Source organism: Macaca nemestrina, chromosome 20 (assembly GCF_043159975.1).
Source record: "Macaca nemestrina isolate mMacNem1 chromosome 20, mMacNem.hap1, whole genome shotgun sequence".
Taxonomy (NCBI): domain Eukaryota; kingdom Metazoa; phylum Chordata; class Mammalia; order Primates; family Cercopithecidae; genus Macaca; species Macaca nemestrina.
This window is the reverse complement of record NC_092144.1, coordinates 64,127,930-64,153,722: the sequence shown is the minus strand read 5'-3', so window position 1 is coordinate 64,153,722 and position 25,793 is coordinate 64,127,930. Positions and strand designations below refer to the sequence as shown.

General features: G+C 54.6%; 3 protein-coding genes across 6 annotated transcripts; 2 read left to right on the top strand and 1 right to left on the bottom strand.

Annotated features, from left to right (window-relative positions):
* The first annotated feature begins 1 nt into the window (after position 1).
* Positions 2–8,993, top strand: LOC105497015 (TCF3 fusion partner). Of its 2 annotated transcripts, XM_011767676.3 has the most exons (6): positions 2–422; positions 1,053–1,311; positions 3,688–3,758; positions 7,591–7,660; positions 7,742–7,960; positions 8,844–8,993. In XM_011767676.3, the coding sequence occupies exons 1-6, from the start codon at positions 400–402 to the stop codon at positions 8,961–8,963; spliced, it is 762 nt and encodes a 253-aa protein (XP_011765978.1). In that variant the 5' UTR covers positions 2–399; the 3' UTR covers positions 8,964–8,993. The 2 variants fall into 2 exon arrangements, with proteins under 2 accessions (XP_011765978.1, XP_070943910.1); XM_071087809.1 differs by lacking the exons at positions 2–422; positions 1,053–1,311 and adding an exon at positions 2,015–3,406.
* A 57-nt stretch (positions 8,994–9,050) lies between these two features.
* Positions 9,051–12,582, bottom strand: LOC105497018 (NADH:ubiquinone oxidoreductase subunit A3). Of its 3 annotated transcripts, none has more exons than XM_011767682.2 (4): positions 12,499–12,582; positions 12,206–12,280; positions 9,692–9,769; positions 9,051–9,201 (listed from the first exon to the last, which is right to left on the bottom strand). In XM_011767682.2, exons 1-4 carry the CDS (start codon positions 12,506–12,508, stop codon positions 9,110–9,112), a joined length of 255 nt encoding a protein of 84 aa, XP_011765984.1. In that variant the 5' UTR covers positions 12,509–12,582; the 3' UTR covers positions 9,051–9,109. The 3 variants fall into 3 exon arrangements, with proteins under 3 accessions (XP_011765984.1, XP_024653422.1, XP_070943911.1); XM_024797654.2 differs by having other exon boundaries at positions 9,051–9,248; positions 12,435–12,550; XM_071087810.1 differs by having other exon boundaries at positions 9,692–9,810; positions 12,435–12,546.
* A 1,713-nt stretch (positions 12,583–14,295) lies between these two features.
* On the top strand, positions 14,296–23,461 carry LOC105497322 (osteoclast associated Ig-like receptor). The gene is made up of 5 exons (XM_071087807.1): positions 14,296–14,451; positions 15,414–15,446; positions 17,677–17,976; positions 20,671–20,952; positions 22,459–23,461. Exons 1-5 carry the CDS (start codon positions 14,340–14,342, stop codon positions 22,593–22,595), a joined length of 864 nt encoding a protein of 287 aa, XP_070943908.1. The 5' UTR covers positions 14,296–14,339; the 3' UTR covers positions 22,596–23,461.
* The last annotated feature ends 2,332 nt before the right edge of the window (positions 23,462–25,793 follow it).

Here is a 25,793-nt window from a genome sequence, read left to right as displayed (position 1 = left end):
TTATTAGCACCTGGCACTAGGCGGAGAGAGGCGGTAAGCAGCGAGGAGGAAAGGGGCTAATCGAACTCACGGCCCGCTGTGGACCAATCCTGCTAAGCGGAGAATTGCTGTGGCCAGATGACGGGGCGTCGAGACAAGAAGAAAGACGTTGGCAACTCAGAGGACTGGTTGCGACGTTAGACAAGAAAGCAAGGCCTTTAAGCAGGGATTCGGGTTGGACGTCGGGGTGGGCCAAAACGAAGCCGGAAACAGGAAACTACAACTCCCACAAGGCCTAGGGCCACGTCCCGCCGTCCTCGGCCCCTGAGCCTGATGGGACAAGTAGTTTTGTGAACGGCTTAATCTAGAGATTTAAGAGGTTGGAAGCTAAGACGCCCGGGGCTTCCGGAGGTCGCGGAGATGGAATTGGAGCAGAGAGAAGGGTAAGTGGCTGAGCCCTTGTGAAAAACTGCGAATCCCAGAAAACAGCAGCTGCATTGTGTGCAACCATATGACCTTTTACACTGAGGTCTGATGGGGGTTGTAGTTCATGCAATTGCTTTACCTTAGAACCCTTTTATGGACTGGGGTCTGGACTGGTGCATCCTGAGGGAGGAGAAGGCTAGGGGTTTGGACTGCTGGATCTGAGAGACGAGGAGGTTGGAAGCCAGGACTCTTGCGTCTGGTTGAGGGTTGGGGCTTGGACTCCCTGGGTCCTTGGAGAGAAAAAGTCTGGAGGTCTGGACTCTTGGATCCTGGGGGGAGGGGGTCAGGGCTTGAACCCTGTGGGTGCTACGAAGGAGGGGTTGGGGACCTGGTCTCCTGGGTCTGAGGGAGGAGAGCTGGGGGCCTGGATTCTACGGTCTGAGGGAGGAAGGGCTGGGGGCCCGGATCCCTGGGTCTGAGGGAGGAGGGGCTGGGGGCCTGGATTCTAGGGTCTGAGGGATTAGGAGCTGGGGGCCTGGACTCCCAGGTCTTAGGGAAAAGGGGCTGGGGTTTGGGTTCCTGGTTCAGTGGGAGAAGGGACTGGGAGTCCAGGATCCAGGGCCCCTGACCCTTTCCCTGCCCCTCAGGACCATGGCAGCCGTGGGCTTTGAGGAGTTCTCAGCGCCGCCGGGCTCGGAGTTGGCGCTGCCTCCCCTATTTGGGGGCCACATCCTGGAGAGCGAGCTGGAGACGGAAGTGGAGTTTGTGTCAGGGGGTCTGGGGGGCTCAGGGCTCCGGGAGCGAGATGAAGAGGAAGAGGCAGCCCGGGGTCGGCGGCGGCGCCAGCGGGAATTAAATCGCAGAAAGTACCAGGCATTAGGTCGGCGCTGCCGGGAGATCGAGCAGGTAGGTGAGTGCGGATCCCCCTGTTTTGGGGTCCCCTGGCGTAAACTACCGCCCCCCGCAATCTCTGCCTTTCCACACGCCCAGACTTTCTTGGCTTGCTGAAGGAATCCTCCACTTATATGTATATTCACTCATTTAGCATGCATTATGTGTCTGGCCCTATGCCAAGGCCCTGGAAGGGCCATCTCCCGTGGAGCTTCCCTGACAACCCAGATGGGTCCTCCGATGTCTCCTGGGGGCCTCTCAATGTGTGGCACCGCTCACAGGTAAAAGCCCAGGCTCTTCACATCTCCCATACCCCTGCCAGGATTCACTCCTCTCGACTCATTCATTCTGCCTCTTGCATGTCTCTGGACCCTTCTCCTTCCCTCCATCCCCACGGCTGCCAAACTCCAACTCCAGCTGTCTAGGCTGAATGACTGCATCAGCCTCCTTGCTGAGAATGAGGGTGGGCCAGGCACGGTGGCTCATGCCTGTAACCCCAGCACTGTGGGAGGCTGAGGCAGGCAGATCACCCAAGGTTAGGAGTTCAAGACCAGTCTGGCCAACATGGTGAAACCCCGTCTCTACTAAAATACAAAAAATTAGCCGGATGTGGTGGTATGTGCCTGTAATCCCAGCTACTTGGGAGGCTAAGGCAGGAGAATCGCTTGAACCCAGGAGGCAGAGGTTGCAGTGAGCCAAGATCGCACCACTGCACTCCAGCCTGGGCAACAGAGTAAGACTCCGTCTCAAAACAAAACAAAACAACAACAGAAACCTTCACAGCTTTTTATGAGATATTCTCCCACACCAAGTCCTTTCCAGGACTAATGTTCTGTTGCATGGCATGGAGCGGTTTTGAGCAGGGGAGGGATGGAGTCAGATCTGGGTTAAGGAAGATTCCTCACGCCCCCTGTGGAAGGCGGACCACACAGAGGAGGCCTGGACTGGGAGAGCGAGAAACTGAAGCCATGGAGATGGAGACAACGCCCGAGTGAGGGCGGGCGGCGGGTGCGTCCTGGGAGTGAGGCTGGTCTTGAACTCCTGACCTCAAGTGATCCACTCACCTTGGCTTCCCAAAATGCTAGGATTACAGGCATGAGCCACCACACCTGGCCTCAACTCTTGATGACAGTGTTGGGAAGTTCTGTAAGGAGGGAGGCTAGAGGCCAGGGGCATATTCCAAACCCTGCTTAACAGATGGACACCAAGGCCCAAATGGACTCAATTGGAGCCTCTGCTCTTAATCCACCCCCAGGAATAGATTATTCCTATTTTACTAGCGTAGAAAATAAAGGCTCAGAGAGGTTAAGTAATGCACCCAAGCTCAGAGTTCAGCAGTGGCAGATCTGAGATTTTTTTTTGAGACAGGGTCTTGCTCTGTTGCCCAGGCTGGAGTGCAGTGGCGCATGACTGTGGCTCACTGCAGCCTCAACATCCTGGGCTCTAGCAATCTCAACCTCCAAAGGAACTGGGACTACAGCCACCAAGGCCAGATGATTTTTTTTTTTTTGTAGTGTTGGGGTCTCACTCTGTTGCCCAGGCTGGTGTCAAACTTGAGTGATCCTCCTGTCTTGGCCTCTCAAAGTGCTGGGATTATAGGCATGAGCCACTGTGCCAGGCCAGAGCTGAGACTTGAACTCCGGTCTTTTTCTTTCTTTTTTTTTTTCAGATGGGAGTTTCGCTCTTGTTGCCCAGGCTGGAGTGCAATGGTGTGATCTCGGCTCACCGCAACCTCCACCTTCTGGGTTCAAGCGATTCTTCTGCCTCAGCCTCCCGAGTAGCTGGGATTACAGGCATGCGCCACCACACCTGGCTAATTTTGTAGTTTTCTTTTTTTTTTTTTTTAGTAGAGACGGGGTTTCATCATGTTGACTGGGCTGGTCTGGAACTCCTGACCTCAGCCTCTCGAGTAGCTGAGATTACAGGCATGCGCCACAACATCCGGGTAATTTTTGTATCTTTAGTAAAGATGGGGTTTCACCATGTTGGCCAGGCTGGTCTCGAACTCCTGACCTTGAGTAATCTGTCCGCCTCGGCCTCCCAAGGCATTAGCCACCGCGCCTGGCCTGGTGTGTTTCGACTTAATGGGAGGTTCGGGGTCTCTGAGCAGGTAACAGTTGACTTAAGACTTGGAGTGGGGAGTGAGCCGTATGGACGGCTGGGGAGAGGGTCCAGGTAGAGGAACAGCATGCGGGAGGCCCCCACGGGAGGGCACTCAGGACTGTGGCATGGTGAGAGGGGAGCCGGAGGGAGGGGAAGGTGGAAGGACCTCAGCCCACACGATGGTCTTTGACCAGTCTCCCCGGAGCCTAGTACATACCCCATTAAACATCCGTTGAACAAATGAACGGGAGCTGTGGGATCCAGCTGATGGGAGTTCCCACCCCACAGGTGAACGAGCGGGTCCTGAACAGGCTCCATCAGGTGCAGAGGATAACTCGGAGGCTGCAGCAGGAGCGGAGGTAACCCCTTCTCCGTCCCCTCTGGGCCCCTAAGCCCCGGCTCCCAAACACCCCCAGTCCCTCTGGTCTGTCCCCACTCCCACGTCCGCCCAACCCTCACAAGCCACAAGGAGGAGAGGCAGGAGATGAGGGCCGGGGCCTGAGGCAAACGGAGGAAGAGTGCGTTCGGTCTTGGAGGAGAGAGCTGAGCACTAGGACTGAGGGAGGGCCGGGTCCAGGGGACTGCGTGCCAGGACTGAGGGAGGGCCCAGGACCGAGGGAGGGCCCAGGACCGGCTGGAGGGGGCTGCGCGCTGGGACTGAGGGAGGGCCGGGTGCAGGGGGCTGCACGCCGGGACTGAGGGAGGGCCGGGACTGAGGGAGGGCCGGCTGGAGGGGGCTGCTTCTCCTGAAGGGAGGGAACAGCACGATGGAAGGCACAAAATGCAAGTTTTTTTTTTTTTTTTTTTTTTTTTTTTTTGTGGTGTGACTCTAAGCAAGCAGTGTCCCTTCTCTGAGCTGTTTCCTATCAACTAAGGGCAGTGCCAGTATCATGAGGTTGTGGCGGGGTTAGGCCGGAGCTTCCCACTGTGCATCTCCACAAAACCTGCCCCGGTGCCTGCTGCCCCTGCCACTCACAGTGTCCCTGTCCCAGCAAAATGGGAGCAAGCTTGGTAGGAAGGGCTCCACCTTGCTGAGTCAACCACGGTTCTCATCTCGGTCCTCGGCTCAGGCTCGGCGCAGTGACCCAGGGCTATGTGCTCTTCCCTGGAGCCCATTCTTGCCATCCTGGTCACCCGGCAGCCTGGGGTCTCCTGCCTTTCAGGCTGTTCCTTCTTGGCCGCCTTTGCTAGTTCATCCTCCTTTCCCCAAAGCTGAAACCTGCGGCTCCCAGGGTTCCTCTGTCCGCACCTGTGCTGTCCAGCACGGTAGCCGCTGGCCACGGGTGAGATTTTCACTTAAGTTGAAATAAGAACTCTGTCACTCTTGCCACACACCAAGTGCTTAGGAACAGCCATGGGCAGCCACTGGCTGCCAACTTGGACAGCAGATCAGAACACGCCCATCCTCTGGGAAGCGCAGCTGGGTCATGCGGGTCAACCACGTTAAAGGCCACCTAGGCCGGGCACAGCAGCTCACACTTGTAATCCCAGCACTTTGGGAGGCCAAGGCGGGTGGATCACGAGGTCAGGAGTTCGAGACCAGCCTGGCCAACACAGTGAAACCCTGTCTCTACTAAAACTACAAAAAAAAAAAAAAAAATAGGTGGCACACACCTGTAGTCCCAGTTACTTGGGTACTCGGGAGGCTGAGGCAGGAGAATCCCTTGAACCTGGGAGGCAGAGCTTGCAGTGAGCCGAGATTGCAGCACTGCACTCCAGCCTGGGTGACACAGCAAGACTCCGTCTCAAAAAAAAAAAAAAGTCACCTAAATGCAGCCGACTTCTGAGTTCCATCCACAGCTTTCTGAGTTCTGTGTTCATTTGTCCGCCGCCTGCTGCACAGCCGTCCTGCTTATCCACTGTGCATCTGAAGTTAACCCTGACCTTCCCCCACATTTACCCCATGTCAGGGAATAATAACTCCACCTCCCACTGCCTGGAGCACTTTGCTTGTTTCTCTCAGCCCCACATCCATCCATCACAACCCGTCACCTCTACTCCTAGAATACATCCAGAACCCCGCCTCTTCTCACTCCTCCTCTGCCACCAACCTGGGCCTGGGGACACAGCCTCTGGCTTGGATTACTCCTCTCTGGCCTCCCTGCCTCTCTTTTGGCCCCAAGTCTCCTTTTAAAACAGCCTGGGTGAGCCCCACCTTTCCCTGTTTGTACCTTTAGTCAATTTTTTTTTTTTTTGAGACTGAGTCTCACTCTGTCGCCCAGGCTGGAGTGCAGTGGCGCGATGTGGGCTCACTGCAAGCTCCGCCTCCCGGGTTCTCGCCATTCTCCTGCCTCAGCCTCCTGAGTAGCTGGGACTACAGGCCTGTAGCCAAGATTTTTAAGATCAGGAGAGTTTATGAAAGGGATCAGCGTCCTTTCAGGTTAAAACATGCGAGAGTTAAGGAAGCATCTGTGTGTGCAAAACCTCCCTGAATAATTGAGGACAGCTAAGTGAGAATCAGGCTTTCCGCACTGTTGGCCCGGAGCCCAGCCCCGTGGCTCTCAAGTGTGGCCCCTGGACTGGCAGCATCAGTGCCACCTGGGAACTTGGTGCAAATGCAAGTTCTCAGGCCCCGCCAGGCCTGCTGTATCTGAAATGTGGGACTAGTCCTTCTAACATGTGAGACAGACCAGGCCCCTCCTCTGCTCCTCTGCGGTGGCTCTCCGCTGACTCGGAGTAAAGGCGAACGTCCCGCAACAGCCGACCAGGCCCTGCCTCAGAGGGCCCCTTACGCCCGCCCGCCCGCCTGCACTGGAAACCAGGCGCGTGTACTCGGCCCCCACGTCAGGGCGTCTCCACCTGCCGCTCCTTCCGCCGCTCCTTCCGCGGCTCCCTCGCCTGCTTGGTGAGGTGTCCGCCACCATCCTTTTGAAGTTCCAAGCCCGGTATCACCTGCCTTCTTCCCACCTTCTGACCTGTTGTGTTGGGCTGGTTTGCTTATTGTCTGTCTCCCCTGCAACCCTGACTCTGTAAGCACAGGCACCTTTGTTACCCGATGTGTCCTTGGCACAGCCGCTGGAACAGCACACAGGGCAGAGTGGGCGCTCGGTGCATGTGGAACCAATGAGGTCTGTGTGAAAAACATCCTGGCCGGGCGCAGTGGCTCACGCCTGTAATCCCAGCACTTTGGGAGGCCGAGGCAGGCGGATCACCTGAGGTCAGGAGTTCAAGACCAGCCTGGCCAACAGGGTGAAACCCTGTCTCTACTAAAAATACAAAAATTAGCTGGGCATGGTTGCAGGTGCTTGTAATCCCAGCTACTCGGGAGGCTGACGCAGGAGAATCACTTGAACCCAGGAGGTGGAGGTTGTGGTGAGCCGAGATCACACCACTGCACTCCAGCCTGGGCAACAGAATGAGATTCCACCTCAAAACAACAAACCTGCCCAGGCGCTGGTGCGGGGGAAGCATCCCATCAATTAGAGCTTTAAAACTAAGGATCTGCCGGGCGCGGTGGCTCAAGCCTGTAATCCCAGCACTTTGGGAGGCCGAGACGGGTGGATCACGAGGTCAGGAGATCGAGAGCATCCTGGCTAACACAGTGAAACCCCGTCTCTACTAAAAAAAATACAAAAAACTAGCCGGGTGAGGTAGTGGGCGCCTGTAGTCCCAGCTACTCGGGAGGCTGAGGCAGGAGAATGGCGTGAACCTGGGAGGCGGAGCTTGCAGTGAGCTGAGATCCGGCCACTGCACTCCAGCCTGGGCGACAGAGTGAGACTCTGTCTCAAAAAAACAAAAAACAAAACAAAAAAAAACTAAGGATCTCTGGAGGCAGGGGCTGGGGAAAGAAGAGAAGGGGGTGTTGATAAGAGGTGAGGTCATTAGGAGCGTTCTGCACTCCCCTCTTCAGTGATCAATAAAAATGATAACTCACATATCAATGTTTACTGAGTGCCGATATCACAGCAAGTATAGAAATCGTCTGGTGTCACTACTTCGGTGTCACCACTGCAACATCCAGCCCAGGTGAGGGTTTCACGTCGTTGCAGAGCAGGAAACTCAGCCTCTTGCTTGAGGTCTCAAGGCGGGTCAAGGGCGTGGCTCCCAGGCCTCCAGTGCCAGAGCTCAGGACCGTCTGGGTCCAGGACAGCTTTGGTGTTGAGTGGGGTGAGAGCTGAGCTCTATCCTGTGGCCCTTTTCCCAGCTGCTAGGAGGTAACTGAGTCCATTGGTGGCTTCTCCCCCTGAGCAGGTTCCTCATGAGGGTGCTGGACTCCTATGGGGATGACTACCGGGCCAGCCAGTTCACCATTGTGCTAGAGGTGAGTGTTGGGTCTCCAGGAGGGTCAGGAACTGGGAGCCCAGGATGCAGCCATCACCTACCTCCCCCTCCTCCCCGCCAGGATGAGGGCAGCCAGGGCACGGATGCTCCCACCCCAGGCAATGCTGAGAATGAGCCTCCAGAGAAAGAGGCACTGTCCCCGCCCAGAAGGACTCCTGCACCCCCGGAACCTGGCAGCCCAGCGCCCGGCGAGGGGCCCAGTGGGCGGAAGAGGCGGCGAGTGCCGCGGGATGGACGCCGAGCGGGAACTGCGCTGACTCCAGAGCTGGCTTCAGTGCAGGTGAGGAAGTGGGGGGACTCAAGGGGAGCGACCGGGGCCCCAGAGCTGGCTCCGGGGCCCCAGAGCTGGCTCCGGTGCAGGTGAGGAGGGGGGGACTCAAGGGGAGGGGCTAGGGCCAGGGCTGGGCCGAGTCAGGTTCAGGGCTCTTGGGTTTTGGTTCTGCACCCTGAGGGGCCCAGGGCTGGGGAAAGTTGAAGAAAGGAGGTAACCAGGATGTGTTGGAGGCCTAGGATCAGGCAGGGAAGTAGTTGGAAAAAGTGGGGCAAAGGCTTGGGTGAAAGGAGGCAAAGTTGGAAAGGGAAGGAGGAAGACCTGGAGAAGGAAAAATAGCTAGACAAGGCTAGGAGTAGAGAAGAAGGAAGGATCGAAGGAAGGATCAAAGGAAGGATCAGAGAAGATGGGGTGGAAGGGAAGGCCCAGTGCGGGGAGGAAAGCTGGAAGAACATCTGGACCCAGGAACACTGGGATTGCTCTGAGGTGTGAGGAGGAAGGTGACTGCCTAGGAAGACAAGAACAGTGAGGCTGGCTGGGTGCAGTGGCCCATGTCTGTAATCCCAGCACTTTGGGAGGCCTACATGGGGGATCACTTGATGCCAGGAGTTTGAGACTAGCCTGAGCAACATACTGTGACTCCCATCTCTACCAAAAAGAAAAAAACATGTTAGGCATGATTGGCATGTGCCTGTAGTCCCAGCTGCTTGGGAAGCTGAGGTGGGAGGATCACTTGAGCCTGGGAGGCAGAGGCTGCAGTGAACTGTGATGGCACCACTGCACTCCAGACCCTGTCTCTTTAAAAAAAACAAAACAAAAACAAAAATGGTGAAGCTGATGGGATTTTCTGGATTCTCAGGCCTATTAACACCTTGTTCCTTCTCTCCTGCAGATTAAGGTCGAGGAAGACTTTGGCTTTGAAGCAGATGAGGCCCTGGATTCCAGCTGGGTTTCTCGGGGTCCAGATAAACTGCTGCCCTACCCAACTCTGGCCAGCCCAGCCTCTGACTGACCCATGCCCAATAAACTGAGCCCACACTCACCCTGGCCACCGTCTACTTGTTCCCACCTCTGATCACACACATGCCACGCTCTGGGGTTGGTGTTCACATTTTTATTGGGAGCCGTGGGAGGGGCCGCCTCTGTCAGTGAAGGTGCTCACAGTTTCTTAAGCCACTCCAGGCTGGGGCCCTGAGGGTCCTGGGGGTGGCTGGGCACGTCCGGCATGTTCCCATCATCACGGACGGGCACTGTGGGACAGGAGGTGGGCCACTGAGACCAGCATGTCTCCAGAGTCCTGGAGAGAAGAGCTGGTCTGTCGCTTTATGTTCAGAGAGGGAAGGGGGACCCCAGGGCTGAGAGGAGGGGAAGGGTCAGAGAATCAGTGATGCAGAAAGAGGCAGGAAATACAGAGACTGAGAGACATGGAAAACCAGAGAGCAAGCGAGCGAGCGAGCGCGAGCTAGGGTCGAAAGAGATGGGGAAACAGGACAGAAACCTGAAAAGATGGAGACAGAAAACAACACAGATGGGAACCCAGAAAGGTAATAGAAACTCGAAGCACAAACACAGAATAGGATACGAATTATATCTCAATTCTTAAAAAATGGAACAGGGGGAATCCAGGCACCACTGCTGAATCTCTGATGCCTGCTCAGGAAACAGCTGCCCGTAACTGCCCCTACCCCAGCACAGGGAGGCTGGGCCCATCCCAGGGATCCCTGCCGGGCCCCTACTCACCTGGGTAGTTGTAGGGCGTGGCCTCGTTGATCATGATGGAGTACTTGACGTAGGGGCTGAATGTGGGCATAATTATAGCTGTGGAGAGAGACAGGGGTGAGCCCCAGGGGAAGGTGGCTCTGAGGAGAGGGAAAGAGAATCCGAGCCTTGGCAAAGATAAACTGCAAAGCGGGAGGGCAGCGGGGAGGGCCTCCAGGAGGATCCTTGGTACCCTGAGATCCCTACTTATAGACAGGAGGGCTTAAAACTCTTTCGGGGGGTTAAGTGGAGGTAGGGGTGGGAGTCTAACACTCACAGATACATGGGGCCTAGAGGAGGAAGCACTGGGGTTGGTCGTGGAATGAGTACGTTTTGAGTGTAGGGGTCATCATGGAGCATCCTGTGGGTAGTGTCATGGGACTATTCTGGAGAAATTAAGACTGTTACACATTTGGCCAGGCACAGTGGCTCATGCCTGTAATCCCAGCACTTTGGGAGGCAAAGGTGGGCAGATCACCTGAGGTCAGGAGTACACGACCAGCCTGGACAACATGATGAATCCCCATCTCTACTAAAGATACAAAAATTAGCCAGGCATGGCGGCAGGAGCCTGTAATCTCAGCTCCTCAGCAGGCTGAGGCAGGAGAATCCCTTGAGCCTGGGAGGCAGAGGTTGCAGTGAGCCCACATTGTGCCACTGCACTCCAGCCTGGGCAACAGAGACTCTGTCGCAAAAAAAAAAAAAAAAAAACAAAAACTGTTACAAACTGGAGAAGAAAGGTTTGGACAAACAACAGTCACTGACAAGTCACAGTCCATCTAGGGTGGGAGCCAGGAGTCCCGGGGGATGGGGTACAGTGCATAAGAAGAATGTTCTAGGCCAGCACTGTCTGACAGATGGTAAGACCCAGGTATATAATTCTATATCTTTTAGTAGCCACAGTAAAAAATGAGATATAGATGAAACAAATTTTAAGAAACATACTTGGCTGGGTGAGGTGGCTAACGCCTGTAATCCCAGGATTTTAGGAGGCTGAGGCGGGTGGATCACCTGAGGTCAGGAGTTCGAGACCAGCCTGACCAATGTGATGAAACCCTGTCTCTACTAAAAATACAAAAAATTAGCTGGTGTAGTGGCGTGCACCTGTAATCCCAGCTACCCAGGAGGCTGAGACAGGAGAATCGCTTGACCCCGGGAGGCAGAGGTTGCAGTGAGTTGAGATCAGGCCACTGCACTCCAGCCTAGACGAAAGTAAAACTCCGTCTCAAAAAAACAAGAACAGACCAAAAAAAACCATGGTATATCCAAACATCACTTCAACATGTAATCAACAAAAGACGATTGGTAGTTTACACACTTAGTTATACTAAGTGTTTGAAATCCAGTATGTCTTATACCACCTCAATGCATACCAGCCTCATTTCAAGTGCTCAGTGGCCAGGTGTGGCTGGTGGCTGCCAGATCGAACAAGTGTTCAGAACCTTACCTAGTGCCTGGCTGGTGGACCAACAGTACTGACAAGACCTGGCAACTCTTCAAAAATGCAGAATCCCATGCCCCACCCCAGACCTACAGAATCGAGAACCCACAGTTTGGCCGGGCGCAGTGGCTCACTCCAGTAATCCCAGTACTTTGGGAAAGCGGATCACTTGCGGTCAGGAGTTCAAGACCAGCCTGAACAACATGGTGAAACTTCATCTCTACTAAAAACACAAAAATTAGCCAGGCGTGGTGGTACTTGCCATCCCTGTAATCCCAGCGGTGAGCAGTGGCTCACCCAGCACTTTGGGAAGCCGAGGAGGGCGGATCACGAGGTCAGGAGATCCAGAACATCCTGGCTAACATGGCGAAACCCTGTCTGTCTCTTCTAAAAATACAAAAGAATTAGCCGGGCGTGGTGGTGGGCGCCTGTAGTCCCAGCTACTCGAGAGGCTGAGGCAGGGGAATCCTTTGAACCCGGGAGGCTGAGTTTGCAGTGAGCTGGGATCGCGTCACTGCACATCAGCCTGGGTGACAGGGCGAGACTCCGTCTCCAAAAAAAACCCAAACAAACAAAAAGGCCCCATCCGTGCAGGGACTGCGGTGCTAATTAAGGTGTAAGCAGCACAGTTCCAGGGCAGAGGGCTGAGGTTTTCAATCAGCAAGACGACACATTAGGATCATAGGGGGATTTTCACAAGACACAGATTTCCCAGCCCCACCACCAACCAAACCAACTCAATTCAGAATGTGGGAGAGGGGAGATGAAAGGGAGGAGGAGGATCTGGACTTTATTTTTGGTGCTCGGGTGTTGCTAATGCAGGGTTGAGAACGTCTCATTTAGAGGGGTTAAGAGCGTATTGGGTAGGGGGAGAGGAATGCGGGGGGCGGTGGAGGCGTTATAATGGGTATGGGGATAGACAAGGGGATGTCGCGAGGGTGCAGACACACTGGAGGGGAGCCGAGGGAGGCGACAGGGCTTTAGAGGTACAAGATGAAGGGATGTAGGGGGACGGGGGTGGACGATGCAAGTTTGCGCCTGAAGCACTCACGCACCGAGGCCCCCGATGACGAAGGACGCGACCAGCACTGGCTCCTTGTCCCAGGCATTCTTGAGGAAGGCGCCGAGTCCTGAAGGGGTGGCGAGGAGGGTCACCCCTGCAAGTGGCTGCCCCCCGTGACCTCTAACCCTCTCGTGCCACCCCTGCCCTGGAGGAGCCCCCTCGTGACTTCTGCGTCCCCCTCCAGCACGGACCCCATCGCCTCCACCACTGCCCTGCCGCACCTCAGTCCCAGGACCGCCCGGAGGTTCCCGGTACCACCGAGCCCCGCGCGCCACCGGCACTTACTCGCAGCCATCTTGGTCTCGGCGGCGACACCGGCGAGGACGCGGAGCACTCTGGGAGTTGTGGTCCCTACGCGCGAGAAACCCCCCCCCCCCCTCCCCGGGTTGCGCGTGCGCCCTGGAGCAGAAGTGGAGGAAAAAGCCAGGACGCGGAGCACTCTGGGAGTTGTGGTCCCTCCGTGCAAGGTACCGCCTTCGGAGTCTGCGCGTGCGCACTAGCGCAGAACAAAGATGGCGCAGCAGAGGTAAAGGAAGTAGTGCCAAGAGCAAGCGCAAGCCTGACTTTGCGGACCTGCGTGGAATCTCCTTAGTCTCTGCCTAGAAGTCGCTCCGGGGTGACTAGTCCTCCTACTGAGACCACCTAAGGCGGAACAAAATAATCCTCATTTTATAGTTTATGTATGAAAGCCCATTTTACAGATGAAGAAACTGAGCCCGGGAGAAGGTGAATGACTAACCTTTCCTTCGAGGTCTCAGCTCAACATCAGCTCGTCCTGGAAGCGCTAGGTCTCATCCCAGATGGGTTAGGAGCCTTCTGCGGGCTCTCACAGTGCCCTGTTACCGCCAGTATAGCTCAGATCACTGAAGAAACTGACCTGGTCTGGGTCTGTCAGTCGGACTGGTAGCAGCTGCTTGAGAGCAGTAATGGAGTCTGAGTGCCCTCTGTGCCTGCCAACATCGCACAGCGAGGGTCTGCCACGTAATAGGTGCTAATCTTTTTTTTTTTTCCTGAGACTGAGTCGCCCAGGCTGGAGTGCACTGGCACGATCTCGGCTCACAGCAACCTCCGCCTCCGGGGTTCAAGCGATTCTCCTGCCTCAGCCTCCTGAGTAGCTGGGATTACAGGCGCGCGCCTCCACTCCAGGCTAATTTTTCTATTTTTAGTAAAGACGGGGTTTCTCCATGTTGGTCAGGCTGGTCTCCAACTTCCCGACCTCAGGTGATCCGCCCGCCTTGGCCTCCCAAAGTGCTGGGATTACAGGCGTGAGCCACCGCGCCCGGCCTATAGGTGCTAATTTTAATCAATCAATCAATCAATCACAGTATCACAGCAAGAGCCTGGCACATAATAGGTGCTAATTTTTATCTGTCAACCAATCTATCGATCAATTAATCACAGCAAGGGCCTGGCACGTAATTGGTGTTAATTTTTATCTATCATTCAATCACACAAGGGCCTGGCACTTAACAGGTGCTAATTTTTATCTATCTATCTATCATAGCAAAGCCCTGGCACATAATAGATGCTAATTTTTATCTATCTGTCTATCTATCACAGCAAGGGCCTGGCACATAATAGATGCTAATTTCTATCTATCTGTCTATCTATCTATCTATCTATCTATCTATCTATCTATCTATCTATCTCAGCAAGGGCCTGGCACATAATAGATGCTAAATTTTTTTCTCTTTTTTTCTTTCTTTCAATCACAGCAAGGGTCTGGCACATAATAGGTGCTAATTTTTTTCTATCAATCAATCACAGCAAGAGTCTGGCACATAATAGGTTCTTTTTTTAAAAAACAGATATCTTTCTGTCTGTCTGTCTGTATTTGAAGACATGGTCTCACTCTATCACCCAGGCTGGAGTGTGGTGGCACAATTTATTTATTTTTTAGACAGGGTCTCGCCCAAGCTGCTCTTGAACTCTTGGGCTCAAGCGATACTCCTGCCTCCGCCTCCCGACTAGTATTTGTTTCTAGAGTTAAATTAATGAACACCACAGGTTATGACTGACCCCCCTGCTAACCTTTTCCACAGCGCTATAGGGCTATGACACAGTCACCCACAGGCCCCCACCTCGATCCTCTCTTCCCTAAACGACGATCTGGGTCTGGCTTTCTGATGTTTCCTCATTTCCTGGGAGGGGAGAGGATGCAACCAAGCCCTGATTCCACCTCCAGCAGATATCTGCCTACCATGGCCCTGGTGCTGATCCTCCAGCTGCTGACCCTCTGTGAGCCGCCCCTTCCTTCTCCCTGGGTTCCTGGATGGGGTGGGGGGCAGAAAGAGAGAGAGAATGGAGACCTAGACACCCTGCAGGGGGACCAGGCAGCACTAGCTGAAGCTTTGGGATTCTAGGTTCAAATAAAGAACAGGACTGGGGCCCAGACCCCTGGGTCCTAAAGCAAGGGAACACAGATTCTCGAAAGAGGAAGGAGGCGGGGACAGGTATCTCTGGATCTTGAGGCAGGAAGAGGATAGGGGACAGGGAGGACGCCTAGATTCTCATATGGGAGGGGGATGGAAGCCAGGACTCCTGATTCCCTGGGAAAAGGGGGCTGGGAACAGGGCTCTTAGCTCCTGAGAGAAGACGGAAATGGGGACCCAGATTCCTGAACCCAGGAGAGGAGAAGCTCTGCCCCCTGGAAAGGTGGAGTTCAAGGGCCTGAACTCTTGGGTGCCCAGGCCAGAGGGGTCCGCGTTCAGACTTCTTCAGTAGGTGGGCAATGGAAGTCCGAATTTCTGTCTACGGAGACAGGAGGAGGGAGGGATAAGATTCTCATTTCCCAGAGGAGAGAGGAGCTGGGGACTCAGATTCTGGGGCTACCAGTGAGATGGGGCTGGCCACAAAGGGCTTTGAAAGGAACTCGCTGTCAGGCACAGTGGCTCACGCCTGTAATCCCAGCACTTTGGGAGGCTGAGGCGGGCGGATCACCTGAGGACAGGAGTTCAAGAACAGCCTGACCAACATGGCAAAACTCTGTCTCTACTAAATACAAAAATTAGCCTAGTGTGGTGGCGGGCACCTGTAGTCCTGGCTACTAGGGAGGCTGAGGCAGAAGAATCGCTTGAACCTGGGAGGCAGAGGTTGCAGTGAGCTGAGATCGCACCACTACACTCCAGCCTGAGCAACAGAGCAAGACTCTGTCTCAGACAAAAAAAAAAAAAAGGAACTAGTCCCTCAACCTTCTACAGGGCCTCTGTGTCACACGGACATTACTCCATCTGGTGAGTAGCTGCCCCATCCACTCTCCTTTATGTCGCTGACACCCCTTTTCCAACTACTCAGATTTTATTTTGGTGCCCAATCCCATCCCAGAAGTCCTTATTTTCCTCCCTCCCTCCCTCCATTCCTTCCTTCTTTTCTCATTCCCCTCAGTGGTCATTATAGGTGAGTATTGAAGAGCAGGAACTTCTGAGGCAGAGGCCTCAGTTTCACCATCGTATTCATTTATACGACTTTGAACGAGCCACAGCTTGCTAAGACTCCATTTCCTTCTCTGTAAAATGGGCCGCTGTGAAATTTTATCAAATCATATGTGCAAAACCCTGAGCCTGGCACAGTGCAGGGCTTACGAAATAGGATCTTGGACCGGGCACAGTAGCTCATGTCTGTAATCCCAGCACTTTGGGAGGCCGAGGCGGGCGGATCATGAAGTCAGATCGAGACCATCCCGGCTAACACGGTGAAACCCCATCTCTACTAAAAATCAAAAAAAAAAAAAAAAATTAGCCGGACATGGTGGGACGCGTCTGTAATCCCAGTTACTCAGGAGGCTGAGGCAGGAGAATCGCTTGAACCTGGGAGGCGGAGGTTGCAGTGAGCCGAGATCGTGCCACTGCACTCCAGCCTGGGCGACAGGGCGAGACTCCGTCTCAAAAACAAAAAAACAAACAAAAACCTCTTGGAGATATTTCAATGTCACTATAGCTATTTCTACCTTTTTATTTTATTTTATTTTATTTTATTTATTTATTTTGAGACGAGTCTCTGTCGCCCAGGTTGGAGTACAGTGGTACGATCTCAGCTCACTGCAAACACCTCCTGGGTTCAAAGGATTCTCCTGCCTCAGCCTCCCGAGTAGCTGGGACTACAGGCATGCACCACAGTGCCCAGATAATTTTTGTATTTTTAGTAGAGACAGGGTTTCACCACGTTGGCCAGGCTGGTCTGGAACTCCTGACCTCAGGTGATCCCTCTGCCTTGGCCTCCCAAAGTGCTGGGATTACAAACATGAGCCCCCTCACCTGACCCTTATTTTTTTTTATTTATTTTTAAAGACGCTTCATTCTGTCACCCAGGCTGGAGTGCAGTGGCTCTATCATAGCTCATTGCAGCTTCGAACTCCTGGGCTCAGGCAATCCTCCAGCCTCAGCCTCCCAAAGTGCACGTCATCATGGAGTTCTCACTCTGCTGCTCAGGCTGCAGTGCAGTGGCATGATCTTGGCTAACTGCAACCTCTGCCTCTAGGGTTCAAGCAATTCTCCTGCTCAGCCTCCCAAACAGCTGGGACTACAAGCTAGCACCACCACACCCGACTAATTTTTGTGTTTTTAGTTGAGACAGGATTTCACCATGCTGGCCAGGCTGGTCTTGAACTCCTGACCTCAGGTGATCCACCCACCTTGGCCTCCCAAAGTGCTGGGATTACAGCCATAAGCCACCACACCTGGCAGCCTTCCTGTACTCTTGTGTGATTTGTGAATAAGTGATGTCTGCCAGTACTGTCATTTGTCCTCCAGTTTTGTCTTTTAGCATACACAACTTAAGAAATTTGAAGTGGTCAAATTAATTAATCTTCCATAGAACTTCTTATTTTATATTTTAAGAAGCCTTCCTTACCCCAAGACAAATATATTTTCCTATAGTTTTTTGAATAATTTTATAGTTAAAAAAATGAAACACAGGTAGGTCTTTAATTAATCTGAAAGTTGTTTTGGGAAATGGTGTGAGGTAGGGATCCAACATTTTTTTTTCTTCCAAATAGTAAGTTTTGGCAACTCTTGAAATACTATATTGCAAATATTCTGGAAAATTATTTAAAATTAGAGTTCTGGCTGGGTGTGGTGGCTCACACCCGTAATCCCAGAACTTTGGGAGGCCAACGTGAGAGGATTGCTTGAGGCTGGTAGTTTAAGACCAGCCTGGGCAACATAGGGAGACATCCCCATCTCATTACTTAAAAAAAAAAAAAAAATTACAGAGTTCTGGGACCTGACTACTGTGTTTACAAACTGTGGAGTAAAGCTCAGAAGTTTCTGTCCTGCCCCTCTGATTTGCACCTGGTTTTAACAAGCCGTGATTGTAGTCCAGTCTCTCCCTGTTTTTACAAACAGGAAACTGAGACTGAGAAAGAGGCAGTAATCGTTCAAGGTGATTTTCCTCCTTCCCCAACTTCCCTGTCATCTTCTGGGGCTCCCAGGAGGCCCGAGGACCCAGGCAGCCCCGTTTATTCAGTCCCCCCAGCTTTATACCCCAAGCCATGGCTGGGAGCTCAGCCGGCTACAGTTGTGACCCCTGGGGTCAATGTGACCTTGAGGTGCCGGGCACCCCAACCCGCCTGGAGATTTGGACTTTTCAAGCTTGGAGAGATTGGTCCCCCTCTCTTCCGGGATGTGTCCTCCGAGCTGGCAGAATTCTTTCTGGAGGAGGTGACTCCAGCCCAAGGGGGAAGTTACCACTGCTGCTACCGGAGGCCAGACTGGAGGCCGGGTGTCTGGTCCCAGCCCAGCGATCCCCTGGAGCTTCTGGTGACAGGTGAGGTCCTGGGGTCAGGGAGGAGAAGCGGGTGGAACAAGGGAGGTGGGGGAGGGACAGAGAGATACAGGTAAAGAGAGAGCGAGGCAGGCAAACTGACAGATTCACAGACACAAGAAGAAAGACACAGAGATACTGGGGGAGAGAGGGGGCGGGGCAGACAGAAAGAGAGAGAGAGGTAGAGTGAGGGGAGAGAGAAAGAGACAGAGGCAGAAGGAGAAAGAGAGGCAGAGAGAAAGAGAGACCGAGGCAGAGAGAGAGACAAAGAGAAAGAGACAGAGGCAGAGGGAGTAAGAGAGAGACAGGCAGAGAGAAAGAGAGAGACAGGCAGAGAGAAAGAGAGAGACAGGCAGAGAGAGAGAGAGACAGGCAGAGAGAAAGAGACAGGCAGAGAGGAAGAGACAGGCAGAGAGAAAGAGAGAGACAGGCAGAGAGAGAGACAGGCAGAGAGAGAGAGACAGGCAGAGAGAAAGAGAGAGACAGGCAGAGAGAGAGAGACAGGCAGAGAGAAAGAAAGAGACAGGCAGAGAGAAAGAGAGAGACAGGCAGAGAAAAAGAGACAGGCAGAGAGAAAGAGAGAGACAGGCAAAGAGAAAGAGAGAGACAGGCAGAGAGAAAGAGGGAGACAGGCAGAGAGAGAGAGACAGGCAGAGAGAAAGAGAGAGACAGGCAGAGAAAGAGGCAGAGAGGAAGAGAGACAGAGAGAGAGAGAGACAGGCAGAGAGAAAGAGAGACAGGCAGAGAGAAAGAGAGAGACAGGCAATGAGAAAGAGAGAGACAGGCAGAGAGAAAGAGGGAGACAGGCAGAGAGAGAGAGACAGGCAGAGAGAAAGAAAGAGACAGGCAGAGAGAGAGAGACAGGCAGAGAAAAAGAGACAGGCAGAGAGAAAGAGAGAGACAGGCAGAGAGAAAGAGAGAGACAGGCAGAGAGAGAGAGAGACAGGCAGAGAGAGAGAGAGACAGGCAGAGAGGAAGAGAGAGACAGGCAGAGAGAAAGAGACAGGCAGAGAGGAAGAGAGAGATGGGCAGAGAGGAAGAGAGAGACAGGCAGAGAGAGAGACAGGCAGAGAGAAAGAGACAGGCAGAGAGAAAGAGACAGGCAGAGAGAGGAAGAAAGAGACAGGCAGAGAGAAAGAGAGAGACAGGCAGAGAGAAAGAGAGAGACAGGCGCAGAGAGAGAGAGAGACAGGCAGAGAGGAAGAGAGAGACAGGCAGAGAGGAAGAGAGACAGGCAGAGAGAGAGAGAGACAGGCAGAGAGAGGAAGAAAGAGACAGGCAGAGAGAAAGAGAGAGACAGGCAGAGAGAAAGAGAGAGACAGGCAGAGAGAGAGAGAGAGACAGGCAGAGAGAGAGAGAGACAGGCAGAGAGGAAGAGAGAGACAGGCAGAGAGAAAAAGGGAGACAGGCAGAGAGAAAGAGACAGGCAGAGAGAAAGAGAGAGACAGGCAGAGAGAGGAAGAAAGAGACAGGCAGAGAGAAAGAGAGACAGGCAGAGAGAAAGAGAGAGACAGGCAGAGAGAAAGAGAGACAGGCAGAGAGAAAGAGACAGGCAGAAAGAAAGAGACAGGCAGAGAGAAAGAGAGAGACAGGCAGAGAGAGAGAGAGAGAGACAGGCAGAGAGAGCGAGACAGGCAGAGAGAAAGAGAGACAGGCAGAGAGAAAGAGAGAGACAGGCAGAGAGGAAGAGAGAGATGGGCAGAGAGGAAGAGAGAGACAGGCAGAGAGAGAGAGACAGGCAGAGAGAAAGAGACAGGCAGAGAGAAAGAGAGACAGGCAGAGAGAGGAAGAAAGAGACAGGCAGAGAGAAAGAGAGAGACAGGCAGAGAGAAAGAGAGAGACAGGCAGAGAGAGAGACAGGCAGAGAGAAAGAGAGACAGGCAGAGAGAAAGAGAGAGACAGGCAGAGAGAAAGAGACAGGCAGAGAGAAAGAGAGAGACAGGCAGAGAGAAAGAGAGAGACAGGCAGAGAGAAAGAGAGAGACAGGCAGAGAGAAAGAGACAGGCAGAGAGAAAGAGAGACAGGCAGAGAGAGGAAGAAAGAGACAGGCAGAGAGAAAGAGAGAGACAGGCAGAGAGAAAGAGAGAGACAGGCAGAGAGAAAGAGAGAGACAGGCAGAGAGAAAGAGACAGGCAGAGAGAAAGAGAGAGACAGGCAGAGAGAAAGAGAGAGACAGGCAGAGAGAAAGAGAGAGACAGGCAGAGAGAAAGAGAGACAGGCAGAGAGAGACAGGCAGAGAGAAAGAGAGACAGGCAGAGAGAAAGAGAGAGACAGGCAGAGAGAAAGAGACAGGCAGAGAGAAAGAGAGAGACAGGCAGAGAGAAAGAGAGAGACAGGCAGAGAGAAAGAGACAGGCAGAGAGAAAGAGAGACAGGCAGAGAGAGGAAGAAAGAGACAGGCAGAGAGAAAGAGAGAGACAGGCAGAGAGAAAGAGGGAGACAGGCAGAGAGAAAGAGAGACAGGCAGAGAGAAAGAGACAGGCAGAAAGAGACAGGCAGAGAGAAAGAGACAGGCAGAGAGAAAGAGACAGGCAGAGAGAAAGAGACAGGCAGAGAGAGAGACAGGCAGAGAGAAAGAGAGAGACAGGCAGAGAGAAAGAGAGAGACAGGCAGAGAGGGACACAGAGGCAGAAAGAGAAAGAGAGCGAGCGAGCGGAAGGCGCTCACGCGGCCCCCGACTCTCACCCGGTCTCCGCAGAGCAGCTGCCGCGGCCGTCGCTGGTGGCGCTGCCCGGGCCGGTGGTGGCTCCCGGCGCCAACGTAAGCCTGCGCTGCGCCGGCCGCCTGCGGAACATGAGCTTCGTGCTGTACCGCGAGGGCGTGGCGGCCCCGCTGCAGTACGGCGACTCCGCGCGGCCCTGGGCTGACTTCCCGCTGCTGGGCGCCCGCGCTCCCGGCACCTACAGCTGCTACTACCACACGCCCTCCGCGCCCTACGTGCTGTCGCAGCGCAGCGAGGCGCTGGTCATCAGCTGGGAAGGTGAGGGTCCTGCCGCCGGCCCGTCTCCCCAGCCCCAGGAATACAGGTCCCAGCCCCTCCTCCCTCAGACCCGGGAGTGCAGGTCCCCAGCCCCTCCTCCCTCAGACCAGGAGTCCAGGCCCCAGTCCCCTCCTCCCTCAGACCCGGGAGTCCAGACCCAGCCCCTCCTCCCTCAGACCCGGGAGTCCAGACCCCCAACCCCTCCTCCCTCAGACCCGGGAGTCCAGATCCCACCCCCTCCTCCCTCAGACCCGGGAGTCCAGACCCCCAGCCCCTCCTCCCTCAGACCCGGGAGTCCAGACCCCCGGCCCCTCCTCCCTCAGACCCGGGAGTCCAGACTTCCACCCCTCCTCCCTCAGACCCGGGAGTCCAGGCCCCCGGCCCCTCCTCCCTCAGACCCGGGAGTCCAGACCCCCGGCCCCTCCTCCCTCAGACCCGCGAGTCCAGACCCCCGGCCCCTCCTCCCTCAGACCAGGAGTCCAGGCCCCAGTCCCCTCCTCCCTCAGACCCGGGAGTCCAGACCCAGCCCCTCCTCCCTCAGACCCGGGAGTCCAGACCCCCAACCCCTCCTCCCTCAGACCCGGGAGTCCAGATCCCACCCCCTCCTCCCTCAGACCCGGGAGTCCAGACCCCCAGCCCCTCCTCCCTCAGACCCGGGAGTCCAGACCCCCGGCCCCTCCTCCCTCAGACCCGGGAGTCCAGACTTCCACCCCTCCTCCCTCAGACCCGGGAGTCCAGGCCCCCGGCCCCTCCTCCCTCAGACCCGGGAGTCCAGACCCCCGGCCCCTCCTCCCTCAGACCCGGGAGTCCAGACCCCCGGCCCCTCCTCCCTCAGACCCGGGTGTCCAGGCCCCCGGCCCCTCCTCCCTCAGACCCGGGAGTTCAGATCCCCGGCCCCTCCTCCCTCAGACCCGGGAGTCCAGACCCCCGGCCCCTCCTCCCTCAGACCCTGGAGTCCAGGCCCCCGGCCCCTCCTCCCTCAGACCCTGGAGTCCAGGCCCCCGGCCCCTCCTCCCTCAGACCCGGGAGTCCAGGCCCCCGGCCCCTCCTCCCTCAGACCCGGGAGTCCAGGCCCCCGGCCCCTCCTCCCTCAGACCCGGGAGTCCAGGCCCCCGGCCCCTCCTCCCTCAGACCCGGGAGTCCAGACCCCCAAACCCTCCTCCCTCAGACCCGGGAGTCCAGACCCCCGGCCCCTCCTCCCTCAGACCCGGGAGTCCAGGCCCCCGGCCCCTCCTCCCTCAGACCCGGGAGTCCAGGCCCCCGGCCCCTCCTCCCTCAGACCCTGGAGTCCAGGCCCCCGGCCCCTCCTCCCTCAGACCCTGGAGTCCAGGCCCCCGGCCCCTCCTCCCTCAGACCCAGGAGTTGAAACCTCCATCGACTCCCCCTCAACTTTGAGACTGAGGAGTCAGGTCCCCAAGTCCACCCCAGGGCTGGAAACCTGGAGTTCAGGGCCCAGACTTCGGGATCCGGGAGCTGACGACCCGTCTCTCCCGGCCCCGCCCGCAGACTCTAGCTCCTCCGACTACACTCGGGGGAACCTTGTCCGCCTGGGGCTGGCCGGTCTGGTCCTCATCTCCCTGGGCGCACTGGTCACTTTTGACTGGCGCAGCCAGAGCCGTGCTCCTGCTGGTGTCCGCCCTTGAGCCCCAGGGGCACTGCAACGCGAGAAGACTTCCAACCTGAGTGATGGAGAGGCTGGGACCCTGGGCTGGATTGTCCTTTCCTGCAGCCCCGCAGCCCTGCTGGCTGAGCCCCGAGGAACTGCCCTTCGACACCCCTGTGCCCCGTGCTGTGGCTTCTTTCCGGGACTTTCCCAACGAGTAGCTGAGTGGAAGACGCGATCAGTGGTTAAGACTTCCAAGCCAGAAGACAGAGGGTTCGAATCCCAGTGCTGCCGTCTACTCACTGTGGTAGTAGTAGCAGCTACAGAGAGGTAGCAGTGAGAGGGGAAGCCAGCTGGACCTCCTGGGTCGAGTGGAGGCTTGGAGAACTTTTCTGTCTTACAAGAGGATTGTAAAATGGACCAATCAGCAGGACATGGGCGGGGACAAATAAGGGAATAAAAGCTAGCCAGCATTGGCACCCTGCTCGGGTCCCCTTCCAGGCTGTGGAAGCTGTGTTCTCTTGCTCTTCACAGTAAATTTTGCTGCTGCTCACTCTTGGGTCCATGCCATCTTTAAGAGCTGTGACACTCACCGCGAAGGTCTGGGGCTGCATTCTTGAAGTCAGCTAGACCACAAACCCACTGGAAGGAACCAACTCCGGACGCGGTGGCAGCATTGAGAAAGTGCCCTTCCCAACTCTCTCTCGCCTGGACGGTGAAATGGATGCACTGATAAAAGCCATTTCATAGGATTGTTGTAGGATTCAGTGGGTAATACATATAAAACATTTAAAACAGTAACTGGCCCGTAGTAAGTGCTCAATGAATGTGAGCTACCCTATTACACCGATTTCTACCAGACTCATTGCCGAAAAGAAGGTCTCACCTTTTTTCCATCAAGCATAATCAAGCACAACTTTTTTTTTTTTTTTTTTTTTTTTTTTTTTTTTTTTTTGGAGAGAAGATCTCACTCTATCACCCAGGCTGGAGGGCAGTGGCACGATCTCGGTTCACTGCAACCTCCGCCTCCTGGGTTCAAGTGATTCTCGTGCCTCAGCCTCCTGAGTAGCTGGGATTACAGGTGTGCACCACCACGCCCAGCTAAGTTTTGTATTTTTTTTTTTTTTTGAGACGGAGTCTTGCTCTGTCACCCAGGCTAGAGTGCAGTGGCCGGATCTCGGCTCACTGCAAGCTCCGCCTCCCGGGTTCACGCCATTCTCCTGGCTCAGCCTCCCGAGTAGCTGGGACTACAGGCGCCCGCCACCTCGCCCGGCTATTTTTTTGTATTTTTTAGTAGAGACAGTGTTTCACTGTGTTCGCCAGGATGGTCTCCATCTCCTAACCTCGTGATCCACCCGTCTCGGCCTCCCAAAGTGCTGGGATTACAGGCTTGAGCCACTGCGCCCGGCCTAAGTTTTGTATTTTTAATAGAGATGGAGTTTAGCCATATTGGCCAGGGTGGTCTCAAACTCCTGACCTCAAGTGATCCACCGGCCTCGGCCTCCCAAAGTGCTGGGATTACAGGCCTGAGCCACCGCGCTCCTTCACTTTGCCTTTCCTTGCCTTGACTGGGCCTTACTCTTTTGCCCAGGCTAGATTGCAGTGGCATGATCAAGGCTCACTGCTGCATCGACCTCCCAGGCTTAAGTGGTCTCCCCACCTCAGCCTCCCAAGTAGCTAGAACCACAGGTGCAGGCCACCATACCTGGCTGATTTATTAGTAGTAGTAGTAGTAGTAGCAGCAGCAGTAGAGGTCTCTCTATGTTGGCCAGGCTGATTTCCAACTCCTGAGGTCAAATGATCCTCCTGCCTCTGCCTCCTGAAGTGTGGGGATTATAGGCATGAGCCATCCAGACAGGTTCATTTCCCCTTTTCTTGACTTGTGCCCCCATTTTGGTGGAGCACACACCTTCTTCTATTTGTATTGTTTTTCAACTTTGCCTTCCCCTTTTCCCACTTTATGGAGAAGACAGTGACTTCTAATGCTTGGACAGCCCAGCTGTACCATGCTGGGCAAACTGGAGCAGTGTACAGACCCTTCTGAGTTTCCATCCAAGAAAGGGAACACCACAAATATCTACCTTGTCCGTTCTAGAGAGGAACCAAGCAACTTGTCCCCAACACAGGAAGAAAAATTAGAAAACCTTAGATCAGCGGCTATAACTCCTCTGACCCCAACCCCTTTTTGGTTTTTGTTATTTTTGAGATAGAGTTTCCCTCTTTCTCCCAGGTTGGAGTGCAGTGGCACGATCTTGGCTCACTGCAACCTCTGCCTCCTGGGTTCAAGGATTCTCCTGCCTCAGCCTCCCCAAGCAGCTGGGATTACAGGCACCTGCCACCACCCCTGGCTAATTTTTTGTATTTTTAGTAGAGATGGGGTTTCACCATGCGGGCCAGGCTGGTCTGGAACTCCTAATCTCAAGTGATCTGCCCGCCTCTGCCTCCCAAAGTGCTGAGACTACAGGTGTGAGCCACCGCGCCTGGCCTGAAGCAATATTCACTTCTATGTGGATGCACATTGATATATTTTATCTTATTAAAAATGCTTGTCTTGGCCGGGCGTGGTGGCTCAAGCCTGTAATCCCAGCACTTTGGGAGGCCGAGACGGGCGGATTACGAGGTCAGGAGATCGAGACCATCCTGGCTAACACAGTGAAACCCCGTCTCTACTAAAAAATACAAAAAATTAGCCGGGCGACGTGGCGGGCGCCTGTAGTCCCAGCTACTCGGGAGGCTGAGGCAGGAGAATGGCATAAACCCAGGAGGCGGAGCTTGCAGTGAGCTGAGATCCGGCCACTGCACTCCAGCCTGGGCGGCAGAGCGAGACTCTGTCTCAAAAAAAAAAAAAAAAAAAAAAATGCTTGTCTTGACTCACTTCATTGATTTAATGACCTTGCTGCCTAACACATGTAAATGATTTGGGGAGGAATAAGCAGTATTTGTTGGTGTGCTCTTTTGTTTCAGAGACTAAACTAACTCAGATCTTTTTTTTTTTTTTTTGAGACAGAGTTTTCTCTCGTTGCCCAGGCTGGAGTGCAATGGCACGATCTCGGCTCACTGCAACCTTTGCCTCCTGGGTTCAAGTGATTCTTCTGCCTCAGCCTCCCGAGTAGCTAGGATTACAGGCATGCGCCACCATGCCCAGCTAATTTTGTATTTGTAGTACAGACAGGGTTTCTCCATGTTGATCAGGCTGGTCTTGAACTCCCGACCTCAGGTGATCCACCCGCCTCGGCCT

Excerpts from the sequence above, each read along its gene's own strand:
- LOC105497015 (XM_011767676.3), top strand. The coding sequence starts at position 400 with ATGGAATTGGAGCAGAGAGAAGG. Across the intron at positions 423-1,052 it reads GAATTGGAGCAGAGAGAAGG|GACCATGGCAGCCGTGGGCT; the intron begins GTAAGTGGCTGA and ends CCTGCCCCTCAG. Across the intron at positions 7,661-7,741 it reads AGTTCACCATTGTGCTAGAG|GATGAGGGCAGCCAGGGCAC; the intron begins GTGAGTGTTGGG and ends CCTCCCCGCCAG.
- LOC105497018 (XM_024797654.2), bottom strand. The coding sequence starts at position 12,508 with ATGGCTGCGAGTAAGTGCCGGTGGCGCGCGGGGCTCGGTGGTACCGGG. Across the intron at positions 9,770-12,205 it reads CTTCGTCATCGGGGGCCTCG|CTATAATTATGCCCACATTC; the intron begins GTGCGTGAGTGC and ends CTCTCTCCACAG. Across the intron at positions 9,249-9,691 it reads CACGCCCTACAACTACCCAG|GACTCTGGAGACATGCTGGT; the intron begins GTGAGTAGGGGC and ends TCTTCTCTCCAG.
- LOC105497322 (XM_071087807.1), top strand. The coding sequence starts at position 14,340 with ATGTTTCCTCATTTCCTGGGAGGGGAGAGGATGCAACCAAGCCCTGAT. Across the intron at positions 15,447-17,676 it reads CACGGACATTACTCCATCTG|TCCCCCCAGCTTTATACCCC; the intron begins GTGAGTAGCTGC and ends CCGTTTATTCAG. Across the intron at positions 20,953-22,458 it reads GCTGGTCATCAGCTGGGAAG|ACTCTAGCTCCTCCGACTAC; the intron begins GTGAGGGTCCTG and ends CCCCGCCCGCAG.